Raw genomic sequence first — 18,680 nt, forward strand, 5'->3', positions numbered from 1 at the left:
GCGGGCCACTAAGGAAGGGAACAAGAGGCAGGGGCTATCTTGAGTTGATGGACTGTCACAGCCTCACCTTTCAGGATCACCTCTTCCTTTTATTAATTGTTGTAATGTGTGAAATGAGGGGGAGGCTTTTTGTTTGCAAATGCAGTGTATGCCCAGCCAATCATCAGCAAAGCCAGGCCAGACCTGCTGAAAAGCCACTTCATCCCAACTCTGGAGAAGCTGAAGAAAAAGGCTGTGAAGACTGTGCAGGAGGAGGAGCAGCTGAAGGCTGACACCAAAGGAGACACTCAGGAGGCGGAGCTCCTCATCCTGGATGAGTTTGCAGTCCTCTGCAGAGACCTCTACGCCTTCTACCCCATGCTCATCCGCTACGTGGACAACAACAGGTATGTGGGAGACCTGGGGCAGCCTGTCCACAGAGTAGAAAGGTGGTGTGGGGTTGTGTTACAGGTGAGAGAGGGAGTCACGGCTCCTACCCCCCCCCCCCACCCCAGCCCCTCCAAGAGAAAATTCCGGGTGTAGGACCTCTGGATTGCGCTTTCCTTGGCCAGCGACTCCACATGGTCAATGACATGTCCACCCCTTCCATCCTCACATGCTACTGTAGCTAAGAAGGAATTGGTCAGGTTGGGGCAGAAGTAACCCACTTCTTCCCCTCCTCTGTTCTGTCACATATTCATTCAACAGATATTACTGTGTGTCAGGTGCTGTTCTAGGCATTGGGAGACAAGAGTGAACAAAACAAAGATGTCTGGCCTGAGGGCTTTCATTGTGGTAGGAAAGTAAGGCACACAGACAATAAACAAAATAAGTACTTACATACTTAATGATATACTTTACTTAGATAAGTAAATTCTACAAAGCAAGGTTAAGGAGAATTAAGAGTGCCCCAGGTGGGTGGAGTCATAGTTTTAAATAGAATGTTACTGGAGCACTTTGGTAGCTCAGTCCGTTAAGCATCCACCTCTTGATTTCAGCTCAGGTCATGATCTCACAATTCCTGGGATCAAGCCTCATGTCAGGCTCTGCACTGACAGCATGGAGCCTGCTTGGGATTCTCTCTCTCCCTCTCTGCTCTGCCCCCGCTCACTGATGTGTTCTCTCTTGCTCATTCTCAAAATAAATAAACATTTTAAACAGATGATGGATGGATAGATAGATATAATGTTACTGAGAAAGCAATACTTGAGCAAAGAGATGAAGTGGGAAACCATGCAAGTCTGAGAAGGGTTACATTCCCAGGTAGAGGGAACATGTGGAGTAAGCCCTGAGGAAGGAGTATGTTGGGGTGGAGGAGAGTGAGGAGTAGGGAGGAAGGGAAGAGATGTCCGAAAAGCAATATGGGGCCAAGAGTGCAGGCCCTTGGAGGCCATTGTGAAGACTCTGGCTTTTATTCTGAGAAGGGAAGTTGGTGAACGCTTTAAGCTACTCTGTGATGTGATCAGATTCACTTTTTGAGCACAGCATAGAGGCAAATAGGGGGATGAGGAGACCAGTTGGGAGGTTCACAATGATCCAGTCAAGAGCTGATGGGGGATCCTTAGAGACAGAGCCAGCTACTGGTTGCCAGGTCCTGGGGGGAGGGGGGACCAGGAAGCACCTGCTTAATGGGATTGGGTTTCCTTTTGGAGTCCTGAAAATGTTCAGAAACTAGATAATGATAGTGGCTGCCCAACCTTATGAATGTACTAAATGTCACTAATGGCAAATTTTGTATTTTACCACAATAAAAAAAGTTTGATGGTTGGAGCCAGGGTTGTAGCAATAAAGGTTGATAGAAGATGGCAGATTCTGGGTCTGTTTTGAAGTTAGAGCCCTTAGGACTTCAAATTGGGAATGAGAGAAGAAAGGAGGGTCAAAGATTATTCTTGCAAATGAAAGAATGGAACGTCCAGCAGTTGAGTAGGGGAAGATTGTGGGTACAGACATTTTTTAAGGGGAATATCTGGAAATCACTTTTGGATATGTTAAACTTAGGTTACCTATTCAATATAAAAATGAAAATGTTGAGTGGGCAGTTGAATATATGTGTCCAGAGTTCAGGAGAGAGTTCTGTTGTAGCCATTGGAATTTGGAAGTCATTAACATATTGGAGAACATGAGACCAGATGAGAGAAAGAATTGTGGGGGGGGAGAGAAGAGTTCCAAGGACTGAGCCCTTGTGCTCTCCAACATCAAGAGGTCAGGCAGAAGAGGAGGAACTGATGGCAGAGGCTGAGGAGGAACAACCCATGAGACAGGAGGAAACCCAACAGAATGGTATGTCCTGGGTGCCAACTTCACAGAGCGTCTCCAGGAGGGAAGAATGATGAGTGAAGGTCATTGGTGATCTTGACAAGAGCAGTTGGAATGGAGAGATGAAGTAAAGCCTCTTTGGAGTAAGTTGGAAGAAAATGGGAGAAAAAGACTTGGAGAGAGAAGTACAGACAATTTGTTCAAAGAATTTTACTACAAAGAGGAGCAGAAAAACAGGATGCTAACTAGAGGTAGAAGTAAGGTCAAAAGAAGAGTTTTTAAGATGGGAGACTTGTCAGCTTGTTTCTTCATTAGTGGGAATGATCTAGTAGAGAAAGGGAAATTTATCTTGTAAGAGTGAGATAATTTCTAAAGCAACGTTCTCTGCACAGGCAAGGGTCAGCATTAGATGGTTTATCCACAACAAAAAGCAGGGGGGGCAGGGAGTGTAGGTGCTGATGCTGGCAGATACACACACACACACACACACACACACACTATGTCTGGGGTCTGTAGGAGTCCTTTCCTGATAGCTTCCATTTTCTCAGTGAAGTAGGAAGCAGGATCATCAGCTGATATTGAGGATGGGGAGAAGATGTTTGGAGGTTTGAGGAGTAAAGAGAAAGTGTGTGGTGATAGCCAGTGAGAGGGAGAGAGAGTAGATGGGTCAGAACAGTGTCATGTGATTGCCAGGCAGCATTAAGGGCCCCACCTGAGATCTGTGGTCATGAACTTAAAGTGAGACCCATCACCAGGTTGTCTTTTTCTCCAGCCAGTTCATCCCAGAGCGATGCCCAGAGTAGGAAAAGAGTTGGATGTAACCAAGGTGGGGGTTTTGCAGTGTGAGTATGACAAAGAGAAATAGGTTAGGGTGTTGAGGGTGTATAGAAGAGAATATTCATAATGATTGACCATGGAATTTCAGCAGCATGTTGAGGGCGGTGAGGACATGGTGGGGGCTAATGTCTGTGAGCAAGCAGAAGAACAAAGGATTATTAGTCCTAGTGGAGAGCAAGGACCAAATGGATTTTTATTATACTGCGCCCTCTTAAAATTTAAAGTCCTTAACACGTAAATTTGAAAAGGTTTAATTTTAAAATACTCTGTTGTAGATATTGAAAGGACTTAGGACTATTTGGGGGAGCATTGCTAACTTTTGGGTTAGAAGCCATTCTGTCATGGGCAGGCAATAGGTCTGGATGTGCCCATTTAGCGTTTATTTTAGAAGGCAAATTGTGCTTATTGTTTAAAATAAGTATATTTAGCCTTTCGAAATAAATGCTTTACATTTACTATATACATAATAAAATCCCTTAACTGTCTGTGGGAAACCTTACTCTTGCAAAACAAACTCTGGTTTGAGGATCATCGTTTTCGTCATTTCCGATAGTATAATGACATTAGCAGTTTAGCTAGGGAATTTGTCAGAGTGTGAGGTAAAAACAAAAATGAAAGCAGAGTAAGGTTGCTCCTGGAATAGCTCTTTAATTGCATTTGTCACTGTTGACAATCAAACTCAAGATAGAGTGTGTTCTCCTTACACAGTGTTTGACAGTTGCTAAAAGTGGCAATGTCAGAGAGTCTTTGAGATCATCATTAATTCATTCATCCCCACTTTTCAGCCCGTTCTTCATGGAGCACCAGAGAACGTTATGGCCACTGGAGCCTAGCTTAGAAATACTTCCTTCTTAGGTGTATGCCTTTACCTTCTTTGAGTACTTTCTTCACCAGTAGAATTGCTGGCTTGGAATTATGGGAATGTGGAGTTGGCAGGAAGAAGAGGGGTCACTTCATCTTACCTGTAACCGGATGAATAAATACCCCCTTTCTTTTCTCACAAAACTGTTCCAGTCTCTCTCATGGCACCAGTCTCAAGATGAAGAGAGCCATCTTGTCCTGTCCTCCTCCCTGTTCTTCCTGGTCACATTAAACCTTTCTACTTCCTTCGGCCCAGTCATGGCCATGTTTCAAGTTTCTTTGCCATTTGGAACACTGTTCTGAACAGAAGCTTCTGTTCATTAATCTTCAGTCCAAAGCTGATACAGAATAAGCAAGAACTCCGGGTATAGTGTGGTCGGAGCTGGGCAAAAATAGCTGGCTATCTCCTTGTGCAGGACATATGTCAGCACAGGTTAAACAGATCTCTCCACCAGAGTCAATGGCTTCTCAGCCTCCTTTCTGGCAATCAGGAACACTCGGAACACAAAAAAAGAGCACCTTTAAACAGTGCAGCTTGGGGTGAAAAACCATCTCTCAGACTACAGAAGGGAATCTGAGTAAATGCTGTGCGGTGACTGCCTCAGGCTGTGTCCTCTGCAGGAGGCTTAGGAATAAGGTTGAGATAAGCCCTCAGCTCTAACTCCGACAACCTGACCATGGACATAGGAGCATGGCTTTACTTTCTTTGAAAGCTTGATAACTGGCTTTACTTTCTCCGAAAACCTGATAACTTGTCAGTTTGAAAGTGAAAATCTCACTCTCTTTACTCTTGAAGTCATCCAAGATTTTATTCTCTTCTTCTTGTTTTCTGTTAACATGCTCGGTAATTTCATCCATTGGGGTTGCTTCAGCTGTCACCCCCATTGCCTCTAAAACCAATCTTTCTCCCCACCTACAGCCTAGAATGTTCCACCTGCCTTTTGGCAGCACACAGTGCAGATGATTTAAAAAAAAAAAAAAAAGACATATATATCAGTTCGGTACCTCCAAAAGGACAGGTGTCTGGATATTGAGAGAGATCTGGATTCTGGGAGACTGGGAGCAGGCAGGAGATGAGCCCGGTTGCCTCATCTGGGGGCAGAAAGGAGAAGGGCAAATAGGAGGAGTGAGGTCAGGATCTTCTATGCACCTGCCAATACCATTTTCATCTGATTTGAGAGAGGTAGAGAGTTTGTGTGCCTGGGGAAACATGTAATGAGGTATTCTTCATTCACACCTAGCACTCTAAACCTGAAAGAAGGACCTCGCTAGAAATAAAGAGTGAAGATTTGCCTCCTAGAAGAAGGGTATTGAAAACAAAATTCATTCACTTGAAACTGCATTCCTATATGAAGGCGAAGGGATCAGAATCCTTTTCCGTCTCCTGTGAGGGAATATTGACCTCACCTGTTTGCAGAGCCCTTGCTGCCCATACGCCCTGTGGCTGTCCTTTTCCTTGGCAGGATGGTATGTGACCCCTCACCTCTTCCCACTCAGGGCATAGTGCACACTTACAAAGCTCATTTCAAGCTAAACACTGAGGAATGAATGGCTGGCAGTCGTGACCAAAATTGACGTTTGATCCAGAAAAAGCAGTCCTGAAAAATCATATGAATGAAATCAGAAAGCATTACCAATCTCAAGCCTCAAGTTTGGATTGCATTTGGCTGCTAATAATGGATACCTGATTACAGTGGCTTAGAGAAATGAGAAGTTAAATCTCTACACATAAAAGAAATCTAAAGCCAGTATGATTCCTCCTCATTAGAGAGCCTAACTCCTCTGTCTTTCCATCCTTAACATTGGCTTCCATCTTTAAAGTTACTTTATGATGCACTGTGCCAATTAGAGTTCAAGCCATCATATTTTCATTCCAGACAGGAAGCATGAAAGCAACAGGGGAAAGGCACAGGCATCCTCAGCTATCCGAGGCATTTTTAGAGAGCTTTTCCAGAAGGTCCATCCAGCAGTTTCCACTTCCATGTCTTTGATCAGAACTTAGTTACATAGTAGCTATCCCTCAAGGGAGGCTGGGTAATGTGGTCTTCAGCAGGGCACAATGCCACCCTGAATAAAATGGGCTTTTGCTCCTAAGAAGAGGAGGATGAGTATTGGGTAGGCAACCTGTAATGTCTGCCATGTACGGGAAAGACAAGTGAAGTAGAACCCAAGAAAGATGAGACAAGAATGTCTATGAGGCTGAAACTCCGCCTCAGCAGTAAGGAATTGAGAGAGGGGTCCAAAGACAGTCTTGGCCTCATGAGTCTTCACCTTTCTTCTTTATCCTGTTGCTCTCCACGAATGGGCAGAAAGTGTAGGCTGCCCACGGCAATTCAGAGCGATGTCCCAAGGCTTAGGGAACTGGCTTTTGATAGCTGTTACTCTGCATGCACTAATTAGGGACATTGGATTTTTCAGAGCATTCATGAGAACCAGTTTTCTTTAACCTAAGAAAGATAGTAGACAATTTAACTTGTACTGTGTTACTCTGCACCAATATTTGAAAACGGCAATATCTAGCCCTTTCAAAATATAATTAAACTCAAATATGTAAGATACTTAGGGATACACCAACTTGTAAGAAGTGACTGAATTCTTCTGCAATTTTGCCTTCTTGCCACCACTGTGAAATTCTTAACCTGGGCTGGTTTATAATTAAAAAAGAGAAAGAAATGAAATGACTATATATAAATTTCATATATATAAATATATATATTATGTATTACAAATTTTATATTACATATTATATAAATAGGGAATTTCTAAACCATTTCAGAGGACATAGGAAATGTTTGGTTTCTGCCTATATACTTAAAATAGCAGTGGAAAATCTATTGCCTTACAAATTTCATTCATAAAATTGGTTGAGAAGAAAGGGTGTGAGGCCTTAACTGGTTTTAGAGTGCTCCATATTTCAGAGGCTTGACAATGTCAAGTGTCAATTAGGTGACAAGATTAGGTGTTATAGTGACCAAGTCTAGTCTTGCTAGCCTTAGGGATTAAAGGAGGCCTGTCCCAAAACAGAGTGTAACCTTAATCATCTCATCTGTTTAAGAAAAGAAAGAAAAAAAAACTACCCTTGACAAAATTGAAATGTTGTTCTCTGACATCTGTTTGCTAAGATAATCCTTGAATCCTTTGGTAAGATGGAAATGATTATTGTAGGTCCTTCAGCAGTATCTACACTTACCTGCCTACAAGCATGTAAGGAGTGTACTGATATTTAGTCTCTCTGAAGATTGCCTCTGGGTGGGAATGTAGTTTTATCTGGATAAGTGTACACACCCAAAGCTGATAGAATTTTTAGTGTGACTCTTTTAATCATTACTGAATTTCATAGCATATCAATTTACTTTTTACTTCAGATCGAACTGGCTCAAAAGTCCCGATGCTGATTCTGACCAGCTCTTCCGCATGGTGGCAGAGGTCTTCATCCTGTGGTGCAAATCTCACGTAAGGAACATGTGGGCCCTGGATTTAGAGATGGCTGTGAAAGGTACAGACCTCAGAAAACATTCTTGTAATGTTGGCTTTTTTATTTCTCCCCCGCCCCCCACTTAGAACTTCAAGAGGGAAGAGCAAAATTTTGTGATTCAGAATGAAATTAATAATTTGGCATTTTTAACTGGAGACAGCAAAAGCAAGATGTCGAAAGTAAGTCCATAGAAATCAATTCCAAAGACTCTTCAATCTTGACCTAAGCTATGTATCTTGGGTGTATGAAGCGATTAGTTCCGTACTGCATTTAGGTCAAACCACAAAAACCAACAGTCTCTACTGTTGTTTCTTTGAGAATGAGCCAGAAGGAACTGCTCCCAAATAAGCATGGTCATCACATTTTATGAATAAATAGCTGCTTGTGTGTCAAAAAGTTTAAGTTTCAAGACTTGCCTAAGGCATTCGAGAGGTCTCCAAAACCGAAGCTGCTGTTAGTTGTTTGAAAATAGAACTACTTCTTGTGTGGTGAAGCTGCCAAACTGCACATGCCTAGAGCCACCTTTTGATTAGCTACGAGGAAATTACCTTGCTTTGAAGATTTCCGTAGCACTTGTTCTCACAGTAAGCTTGTTGTCCTCCTCTCTGGAACGTCCAGCGGCTGTTTGATTTCACTTGTGCTGACCTCTTAATGCCTTCTGTTTATTTTCCATGTGGGTTGCATTCAGAAACCCAAACATTTGTCCATTCCCCACAGGAAATGTTTAAAAGAGGGCATACCAGATATTTGAGAAAAAGTCACTTCTAGGGAGGTGTGTAGCAGGAATACAGGATGGGGACCTGCACTCCCAGCTCCTCTTGAGTCAGCTCTGCAAAGGGAGGCTTTGCTGTTGTGTTTGTAAAGAATTCTCAGACAGACTCCTTCAGGTGTAAATACATACATGCAATGTGATGTTTTGTTACCAGCTGTTATGGCTTACTCTTGACTCTGTTCCCTAGAGAAGTGTGCCTCAATGAGGGCTGATTGTATATGTCAAGTATGAGTGACATACCTGAGATTACGTCTCTCTCATTGCTGGTACAGTACTGCCTTTGAGGAACATGAAGGTGGAGTGTGCATGGGGACCCTCAGAAGTGAAAATCAGTTCTGGAAAGATGACAGTCTTGGGTTTGTAGCAAAGGCTTTGGAGCATCTTTCCAAATAACCATTTGGGATGAAGACCTGTGTATTTGAAACTGCAGACAAGGGGCCGGTATAACAACGAAAAATGACAACTTCACCCAAAACTTCACCATGTTTGCCTAGCTCTGGTTAGCTGAAGTCTCTCTGAACTTTCCAAACCTTCTATCTTTCAGCTACGCTGACACTCACACTTCTTCCAGCATCCAAAAATTGACCCTTAGAGTTTAGAATCTGGTATACACTGCTTAATAAAGTTTGACAAATAAAATTGTGCATATACAAAGTAGAGAGATCAGAAGTATATGTTCATATTCAAGAGGAATCTTTGCTGCACAGGAACTTTATATAAAGTGGATCCTTTTGTGCTTTAGATGATTTTTATTTGATTTTCCAAAATTCATTTTTGCATTCAACTTCTGACAAATGTATCTGCTGCTCATGTGAGATACACAAAGATAAGATTGTTCAGACTCCTGATCCTTGGACATTTATGTTAAATTCCCTCTGAAGAGCCTTCTTACAGCCATCACTGGCTCTCCTTTGGCTCCACCCACCTACAGAAAGTCATTAAACCCCAGATAGATTTTATGGTACCTTCACCTTGGGTTAGATCCACGGGCTCAGCACTGAACCAGCTAGCACCCATTGTTATTGTCAGCGGATGGCAGCAAAGCAATGGAAATGACTCTAGTATAAGGATTTGGACCCCAGATGAGCAGAAATGGCAAAGACATCTCAATGCTCCGGTGCTGAGTGGTTACTTAGAGTCCTTAGGTTTACACTTGGAAAGAGATGAGGTGACAGAGGATGACATTTCAAAACTAACCTACTAACAAACTAACTGGAAATTCTGTTCATTCATATTGCCGAATAAGGAAAAGGGCATGTTTGTCTTGTCAGAGGATGGTCATATTCAGAATCTGTGCATCTTTGATAAGGTTCGTTTGTAGGAGCAAACACTTTCATTTAATTCCCCTTGACCTTGGATGCCAGTTTTTCCGAGCTACGTGGAAAAGGGTCAACGTTACAGTGTGATGAATGTGAGGACAGGCCACAGGTGTTAAATAACATTTACCATGCTCCTTAGGGTGACAAATATGCTTGTTGATCTTGTTGCCTCAGTTGAGACACAAAGTATAGTAGTAAGTAGGACTAGAGACTGAAAGGAAGCTAAGTCCTACCCTTGGCCCAGCTGTTGACTAAAGGTATTGGCCTTGCATCGTCCACATAACTCTTCTGGACCCTGGTTTACCAATCTATAGAACGGGCTTGAGCTTACTATCTGCCTCCTCCGAGCTCTACCAGGATGCTATGTTTACAAGTCAGCTTTAAACTGCATCTCTAGGATAGAGATAAATGCAGCACGTTCATTCAGATGGAGAGATACCATGCCTCCAATAAATAGCAACTCATAGGCATTTCTGGTATTCTTTGGACGTAGAACTACATATTGAGAGAATGAGGAGGAGGTATTCTTACTGTGAGTTCAATCTCCATTGCCTTTTCCTCCCTGAAATTAGATGTTCTCTCTGCTACCTAATCTGAATGGTCACCGGTGCTTGCTTTTATCTCCACTCTTAACTGAATTCTGGTGTTGTATAAATGAACTTGGCCTCGGTGCATATGGCGGTTGTTGGCAGAGATCTGTGTATTCGAATGCTGCATGCCTACACACACTGCACATGCCATTGCAAATGGAAAGGAGGCAGAAACAAAATATACGGTGGGCCACACTATTTATACTTGATTCACTGAAGATTGGTTCAAAGATGTGTTCCTTTTCTGGCAGCGAAAGCAGGTTGTTTTGGAGAGCTCATTGTATATTTTCTTTATATAACACCAGTTTGCAAATATGTGTTAAGCTAAATGTAACTAAGCTGAGCAAGTGTTTTTTGTTATGTTTTGTTTTGTTTTTAAACTTGTTTTGTTTTCTGTAAAAATGGCAGCAGCTTCCTTGGAGGGGAATGGTAAGTTAGAACATGTTTAGCCCAAGAAATGTGGGTCTCTTGCCCAAGATTATGAGTAAAAAAGGGTTGGAAGGCAGGAAATATTAGAGTGCCTCATTGTTTAAAGCCTCTCCACCCATGAGTGTGATTTTGGTGTACTGAAAAAGGACAGAGAAGAGTTGTGAGCTCATCTTTGAGGTTTTCAAGGGTATTCAGACTTATCTTACTCCAGTCTCTCCTCCTTCCCTCCAGTGCCCACCTTGCTCACTTAGTCTCTGTTCCCCTTGCTCTTGTGCAGCTCCCGTTTTCTCCCCTTCTCCCTACCTGTCCCCCTTTCTATCTCTCTCCAGCTCTCTGTCTCCCCCTGGGGGTGGGGGACAGCTTCCCCTCCCTCTCTCACTCTTTTCTACCCTACCCACCTCCTCCCTCCTCCATCCTCCTCCCTCCTCTCATTGCCTTCCCTCCTTCGCTTTCTCTCTCTTGATTTCTCATTCTCAGACTGGCTTGCAGAAATTCACCTTTCCCCCTAATACCTAATGTTGGGTTGACTTGTCTTCATTTAACCTTTTAGTGGGGATAAGAACTTCACATGGTGCAGGCTTGCCTATTTTTATTTTATTTTTTTAAACGTTTTCTCTTTTTTTTAATGTTTGCTTCTTTTGAGAGAAAGAGTTCGTGTGTGCAAGCAGGAAAGGGGCAGAGAGCGAGGGGAGAGCGAATCCCAAGCAGGCTCTGACCTGAACTGAAATCAGGAGTTGGATGCTTAAGTAACTGAGCCACCCAGGTGCCCCTAGAGGACTTCTTGTTAGCAAACCTCCTTTTCATGGAAGCACACACATTGCCCCTTAGCCCAGTTCTTCCTTCTCTTTTCCCAACCACAGATCTGCTGAAGGTGATAATGTGGGTGGGTGGAAGGAAGAAAGAAAACGGGGTCTTTGGTTACATTACAGATTATCTACAGCCCACCCAGGTGAAAGGAGGGAGGAGGGGGAGGGGAAAGGCTCTAGATCTAAAAGGTTCATGTGGGCGGCCAGACCAGAAGCCCACGTGGGTCTGAGTGGCACACGCTCCGGGAGGTTAATCTTCAAGGTGAACTTGACTCGGGGTGTTTTGCTTGGTTTGAGTGTACGTCCTCTTGACCAAATTAACCTCCATACTAACCTCCCGCTCACTTTTCATGCCATGCTCAGCTGGCTTCCAGAACTGTTGAGTTTCTGTTGTGTTGGCTGACAAATGGGGGCTAAGAAGCTATGACTAACATGTGCTACCTTATGCCTTGGACCCCTGCTTTTTACTGACTGACTCTTCTCCTTGTTTCTTTTCTTTTGTCTTCCCACACAGGCCATGCAAGTAAAGGTACAGGTCAAATGCATGACGTGTCTTTTCTGTCGTAGTATTAGAGGTGCCAGGCTCTGGCCACCCTCTGCACTGTGATCACCATGGGGGTGGTACAGAATGGATCTTCCCACCTGGAGGTCCCCCAGGCCTGCTCCAGGGAAGACACCTGCCCGTCAAAGAGTGAATGTAGGCCTACCCACCCTTGGAATGGGGAAGCCGGGGAAGCCAGCCAAGCCTCACCCTAACCGAGGTCTCCTTGCTATCTCTGCTCCCTTCCCCAGCTGCCCACTCTGCAGCCAGCACACTGACAGAGATAGGGATGCCGACAGGGCGTAGAGCCCAGGAGGCTCACTCCTCTGCTGTGCCATGCAGGGTCAGAGTCCTCTGTGCTGTCAGTGGCCCCAGGTTTTTCACACTGTATACCTCTGCCTCTTATGCAAGGCTCCCTTGACCCAAAGAGTTTTCCAATGACTCACCTTCAAGATTTGAAATCAGATAACCGTGTGTTTTTGCACAAAGTGTGCATATGGTGGAATAAACCCTGGGACAACTTTCCAGCGACCCATACAGATGAGAACCTGGAAATATTTCTCTCTGTTCATTAATGTGTGTCTGCTGCCATTGTCACAAGCTCCCTGCCCTAGGCTGTGTGACAGAGAAAAGGAGACGTGCAAGAGCTAGGTCACTAGCTCTTAGTTAGAGAAGGAAAATGGAGGCATGGCCAGGTCGACTTGGGTCTGGATGTTGACTCAGATGCTCACCTGCTGTGTGACCTTGGAAAAATCCTTTACCTTCCCTGAGCATCATGTTCTCACTTATATAACAGACTTGTCTGTGTATCAGTTATTGGGAAGATTAGAAATGTTTTATTTAAGTAGCAGGCACATTGGAGTCACATCACACATGCAGCATTTATAACAAGAACACCATGAGATTGGCCAAATAAAATAGAGCGAGCAAGAAATTATTTGACTCGGGTATCAAATCCGCCTCGTTACATTTTGCATATTTACTTGATTGCATACTGCATGTTACTATTTACCTTTTACATTTATATGTACAGGGCACCTCATAGTACAGGACACAAAACCGGGTTCTGCCCTTTATGGATGATGTTCAAGGGTAATGTAGACCGTAAAGGAGTTTTGCCTTAGGCACGACCTTTAGAATTCTATGCCTGATGGTAGAACATGTGAGGAACCTAGCAAGCACTCAGTAAATGATAGAACTCTTTGCGGTCTTTGCGGGAGCCAGCTTTCACTTTCCACCATGTTCTGGAACACACGAAGCTGCCTTCTGTTAGGCTCCTTTCTTACCCACTGCTCATTATTTCTGACCACCCCCTCCCCCTGCTGTCCCGGGCCTGACCTGCTGTTTTGGAGCACCCAGCACAAGGTGCCCTGCAACCAGCAGAAGTGTCTGGTGGTGTTTGGCCGGCCTCAGTTGTGCTGGCCGGGAGCTTCGCTGTGGTTGCTGTCATGTAACCACCTGAAGGTACAGTCACCACAGGCTGGGTGAAGGCCATCACATCCATTTTCAGAGTGTCCATTAATAATGACGATCCTCTTTCATACTTTAAAGGTAATTTAAAGTAATTGAAGAGATCAGTCCCAAGGCAGTGCTAATTCTCACCCTCCTCTCTCAGAAAACCTGTGCATCCTAAGATGAATTCTCCAGCTCAGGGTCCCAAGTCTCACACTGCCAGTTCCGGGAGAGGCCCCTGGCCTCCCGCTGCTCCCAGAGCCCTGTGTCTATATGTCGTCATAAACCGCAGCACTGCCCCCTGATTCCTACGAACATTTCACAGGCACCTCATAAAGCCAAGCTTCACTGGGCTCCATGTGTCTTTCCCTCCACAGCCCCTGCTTCTGGCTCTCTGACATTCCCACACTTCCATTAAGCACCTGCCCAACTGACGCAAAGTCTAGCAAGTGAGGTAGCAGGTGGACAGTGTGCTCCTTCAGAGGCTGACCTCACAAAAATCCAGTCGCTGCAGGGCTTGTGTCCTTGAGTCTACCCATAAGGCCATGTGCCAGGGACACGGAGGGTTCTCAATTGAGAGCCTCCGTGCAGAGCCTTGAACTCTTCTGAAACCTACTACTCCGGTGGGTGGGCTTCACTGGGTAGATTCAGTTTAAGCAAAAGAAGGGTGGACTCTCGCAGACTGGGGGAGTTCTATTCAGTGTTTCTCCGAGCTTTCCCCTGCCAGATCCCAGAGCAGCCCTACTTTGGGACTTGTGTTTTCAGGTGAGAATTTGCACTGCCTCGGGGTAGAGGTTGAGCGGGATGCGGTGCTCCAAAACACTGGCTTCAGCCCTGGCAACAGAGCAGTTCAACGTAGAACGTCTTCCGTGTGTTTACTGATGCCCCAGCATCAGGATTCTCAGTTCTTTCCTGGAGTCATCTCATCAGTTATCAAATCATTCTTTTGGAAAGACACCAGTTTATTTGTTCATTTGGGCCCGGAAACAAGTGAGCCAAGACTGCAGGTGTCTGTGGTTTGTGTCCACTTACATGGTTCTGTGAGCATGTGCACAGGGAGAGGGCACAGGACCAGTGCTGGTCCTTTATGGCCACCTGGTTGTGTTTCACACACTCCTCTCACTGTGCTTTGACATGTACTGAGCCCCTCTGCCCCCTCTGTACTGACAGGACCACAAGGAGGCAGGCTGCCTCCAAGAGGAGGCCGTTCCTCTCAGAATCACTGAGCCCCTCTGTTTATTTCAACCTCATCTCCTAGTCTGGAGGACAGGACCAGGAACGGAAGAAGACCAAGCGGAGGGGAGACTTGTACTCCATCCAGACCTCTCTCATCGTGGCTGCGCTCAAGAAAATGCTGCCCATTGGTTTGAATATGTGCACGCCAGGCGATCAGGAGCTAATCTCCCTTGCAAAGTCACGATACAGCTATGTAAGTCCCCTGTCTGCTCTGGCTGAGCATGAATACTGGTGGTGGCAGCTGCTCAGAGCCTGAAGGGCTAGTTCTCCTTCCCAGGGTGACAGATGAACAGAAACCAAGGTGCACAGGTGCACACAGGCGATACACTCTCACCTTTACTGGTTTTGGGGGCGCCTGGGGGGCTTAGTGGGTTGCGCATCTGACTCTTGATTCCAGCTCTTGTCATGATCCCAGGGTTGTGGTATTGAGCCCCACCTCAAGCTCTGTGCTGAGCATGGAGCCTGTTTAAGATTCTCGCGCTCCCTCTCTCCCTCCCTCCCTCCCTCCCTCCCTCCCTCCCTCCCCTCCACTTGCTCTCTCTCTCTGTCTCTAAAAATAAAAATGAAATAATAAATTAACAAAAAAACTGGTTTAGGGCGCCTGGGTGGCTCAGTCGGTTAAGCGTCCGACTTCGGCTCAGGTCATGATCTCGCAGTCCGTGAGTTCGAGCCCCGCATGGGGCTCTGTGCTGACAGCTCAGAGCCTGGAGGCTGCTTCAGATTCTGTGTCTCCCTCTCTCTCTGACCCTCCCCCATTCATGCTCTGTCTCTCTCTGTCTCAAAAATAAATAAACATTAAAAAATAAAAAAAAACTGGTTTGAGAGCACATGCCCTTAGGACAAGTCTATAATTTTTCTTCTTTTGTTCTTATAATAAACATTGCAGCTGGGCGCCTGGGTGGCTCAGTCAGTTAAGCATCCGACTGTTGGCTTCCGCTTGGGTCGTGATCACATAGTTCGTGAGTTTGAGTCACGTGTCGGGCTCCAAGCTGACAGTGCAGAGCCTGCTTGGGATTCTCTCTCCCTCTCTCTCTGCTGCTTCCCCTGCTCACTCTTGTCTCTCTCTCAAAATAAATAAACTTAAAAAAAAAAGATCACAGCAAAACTGCCCATATGCCGCCCATACATCCCTGCACCTTACTTTACATTTCCATAGTCATGACCTCTAGGAATAAAGCTGAATGTCTCTTTCCACAGAGGGACACCGATGAAGAGGTGAAAGAACATGTGCGGAATAACTTGCACCTGCAGGAAAAGGTGATGTGGCAGGAAGACAGAACTCATGCAGGCTTCCCTCTGGCTGTAGGGGGCCCTCCTCCCATTTAGTTTACTCCTGTTCTCTCTAACGTGTTCTAAAAAAATGTCTCCCAGTACTGTTTTTTAAGTGGTAGGACTAGCTCTCTGCCTTTAGTTTTTGTTGTTGTTGGGGGGAGGGGTGGGGAGGGGGGTGTAGAGTTCTCCCTTCATTTTTGTTCTTTCCTTTGCTATTACAAAGAGGATGCAAAGAGGCATTTAATGAAGCATGCCTTCCCACCTGCCATGTATACACATCCAGCCATAGCAGGGGGATTAGATCAGGTCTCAAAATTGACTGACTGTGAGGCTTCTTCAACAGTGAAATGGACATTGGGGAGGTGGGAGGTGGGGGAGTTTTAGCACAGCCTGATCTAGAGATTTGGAGTTGGTACAAACCGGGGGGAACCACTTGGATTTTAAAGGCTGTCTGAGATTTTTTTTTTTCCAGGCCTGTGAATCTGAACAACTCTTTCCTCAGGTAGAATACGCCCTAAGATGCGGGATTAGGCTGACACAAAGAGCCACTTCTTTCTACCCCAAACATATGGGTATAGTGGGGAAAATACACTACACAAGAAGGCAGTAAAAAGATATCCCAAGTGTCGGGATAAACAAGACACTGTAAATCACAGGAATGAGGAGAAGTTGATGCAGCTGGGAAAATTAATAGAGCTTTCTGAACCATATATGTATCTTAGACGCTGGGGTTGTTAATAACCTTCAACGAAGAAGAGTGTGGGACCTAATTACCCATGCTGTGCACAAATGCAGAGCAAGAAACTTACATAAAATTAGCCTTAAACCTTACCTATAAATCTCCTATAGAGACAACCCTAAAACCACTTGGAGACTCTCCACCTTTTAGAATACAGGCTAACATGCCAATAAATAAAACTCCACCTGAAGACAAGATCATGTTTAAACAACAACAAAAAACACATGAAAGAAAATCCACCATCATTAGAGAATCAGAAGATGTAACCAAGAGAAGAATTCAAGCTTAAGGAACTGTAGAAAGAAATTTAAAAATTAGTGTGGTTGATAAATATTTAAAGAGCTAAAGATAGCTATGGTAGCCATAAAGCAACACTTGCTCTTTCGTTTTTTTTAAGGAGAGTGGATATGGGATTGACAAAAACCACATAGTGATTACAAAAGTTAAAAGCATTCATTAAAATTAAAAATCCAATTTATAGGTCAAAAAACAGGCTAGGCACAGCTTAAAAGAAAATTTATGAATTGGAAGGTTGATTTCAGGAAATTAGAATGCAGTACAGATAGAAAGGGATGGAAATAGGACGAGTTAAGAGATACAGGCTAGAATATGAAGTTTCTAAATAGCATCTACAATGTTCCAGTGAAGATGATAGAGAAAATGGGAAAGAAGCGATAACAGAAGAGTCTCAGGTGCTCTGAAACCATGTGAGGAGTCAAGGCTATTTCAGTGCAAGAGGTGCTGCTCACCTCCTATGTGCTTTAATTTGCAGTCGGATGACCCAGCAGTAAAGTGGCAGCTGAACCTCTACAAAGATGTTTTGAAGAGTGAAGAACCTTCCAATCCAGAAAAGACCGTAGAGCGCGTACAGAGAATTTCTGCAGCTGTCTTCCATCTGGAGCAGGTAAGGCACATCTGCCCTGGGGACTGAGGAAGCGAGACTGCCCTGGAGACTAGAAAGCTGTCCTCTACACTCAGCTCTTAGTTAAGTGTTCTCGGGGCACCTGGATGGCTCAGTCTAAGGGTAAGCATCCAACTTCAGGCCAGGTCATGATACCACGCTTCATGGGTTCGAGCCCCGTGTTGGGCTCTGTGCTGACAGCTCGGAGCCTGGAGACTGCTTCAGATTCTGTATCTTTTCTTCTCTCTCTCTGCCCCTCTCCTGCTTGCACTCTGTCTCTCTGTCTCCCAAAAATAAGTAAATAGTAAAAAAAAAAATTTTTTTTAATGTTCTCATAAGACCCAAAACCAGGAACAAGTATCATCCCAGCTCACCTCCAGATGTCATCTTGGTGCCTGGTGGTAGCAGATTCCTCAATGCTTTTCCCTCAGAGGTTTTCTTTCTTTATTTTCTTTCTTTCTTTCTTTCTTTTTTTTTTTTTTTTTACAAATTTTTGCCTTTAGAGCAATGACCCCTTCAAATCCCCCTACCCATTTGTAAACCTTCTATTAGGCAATAAACATACAAAAACAGGTAGGAGAAGGCAGAAAACCTAAGACCTCCACAAACTGAATCATTTGCTCCTGAGGGGCGCTTCGGTGGCTCTGTTGGGTAAGCGTCCGACTTCAGCTCAGGTCTTGATCTCACGGTCCATGAGTTCAAGCCCCACGTCAGGCTGTATGCTGACAGCTCAGAGCCTGGAGCCTACTTTGGGTTCTGTGTCTCCCTCTCTCTCTGCCCCTCCCCCACTTGCACTCTGTCTCTCTCTCTCTCTCTCTCTCTCTCTCTCTCTCTCTCTCAAAAATAAATAAACTATAAAAAAATTGAATAATTTGCTGCTGGGTACCTTTGGCTGGCTGTGGTTGAGAAATCAGAACTCTCGCAGGGTTGCGAAGCCTTAGCTGCAGGTGACTCCCTCCTGCCACCCAGTTAGCCTGGTGTGCACCTACCCTTGTGATGTCTTCTCAGGTCGAACAGCCTTTGAGGTCCAAGAAGGCAGTCTGGCACAAACTGTTATCAAAGCAGCGGAAACGGGCAGTGGTGGCCTGTTTCAGGATGGCCCCTCTGTACAACTTGCCCAGGTAAGTATTCTGTCATTTTCTTCTGGCATGGGAGCCAGTGATGGGAATTAAGGTTTCCTCCCTCAGCTGTGCTCCCTTGTGGCACGAACACCCA

The 18,680-nt window shown here is 44.8% G+C and overlaps 1 protein-coding gene across 1 annotated transcript in view; it reads left to right on the forward strand.

Annotated features, from left to right (window-relative positions):
- RYR3 (ryanodine receptor 3) overlaps positions 1-18,680 on the forward strand; it is a 365,900-nt gene that overhangs the window by 298,045 nt on the left and 49,175 nt on the right. Inside the window, exons 67-74 of the mRNA XM_047075357.1 lie at positions 146-386; positions 7,299-7,386; positions 7,495-7,587; positions 11,839-11,853; positions 14,576-14,746; positions 15,751-15,810; positions 17,337-17,468; positions 18,474-18,586. Of these exons, the coding sequence (XP_046931313.1) occupies positions 146-386; positions 7,299-7,386; positions 7,495-7,587; positions 11,839-11,853; positions 14,576-14,746; positions 15,751-15,810; positions 17,337-17,468; positions 18,474-18,586 (913 nt within the window). The remainder of the gene's footprint in view (positions 1-145; positions 387-7,298; positions 7,387-7,494; positions 7,588-11,838; positions 11,854-14,575; positions 14,747-15,750; positions 15,811-17,336; positions 17,469-18,473; positions 18,587-18,680) is intronic.

This window comes from Lynx rufus, unplaced genomic scaffold (genome assembly GCF_022079265.1).
Source record: "Lynx rufus isolate CCGP_SWC_20201006 ecotype Redwood Valley unplaced genomic scaffold, mLynRuf1.p SCAF_13, whole genome shotgun sequence".
In the NCBI taxonomy this organism is placed as follows: Eukaryota; Metazoa; Chordata; class Mammalia; order Carnivora; family Felidae; genus Lynx; species Lynx rufus.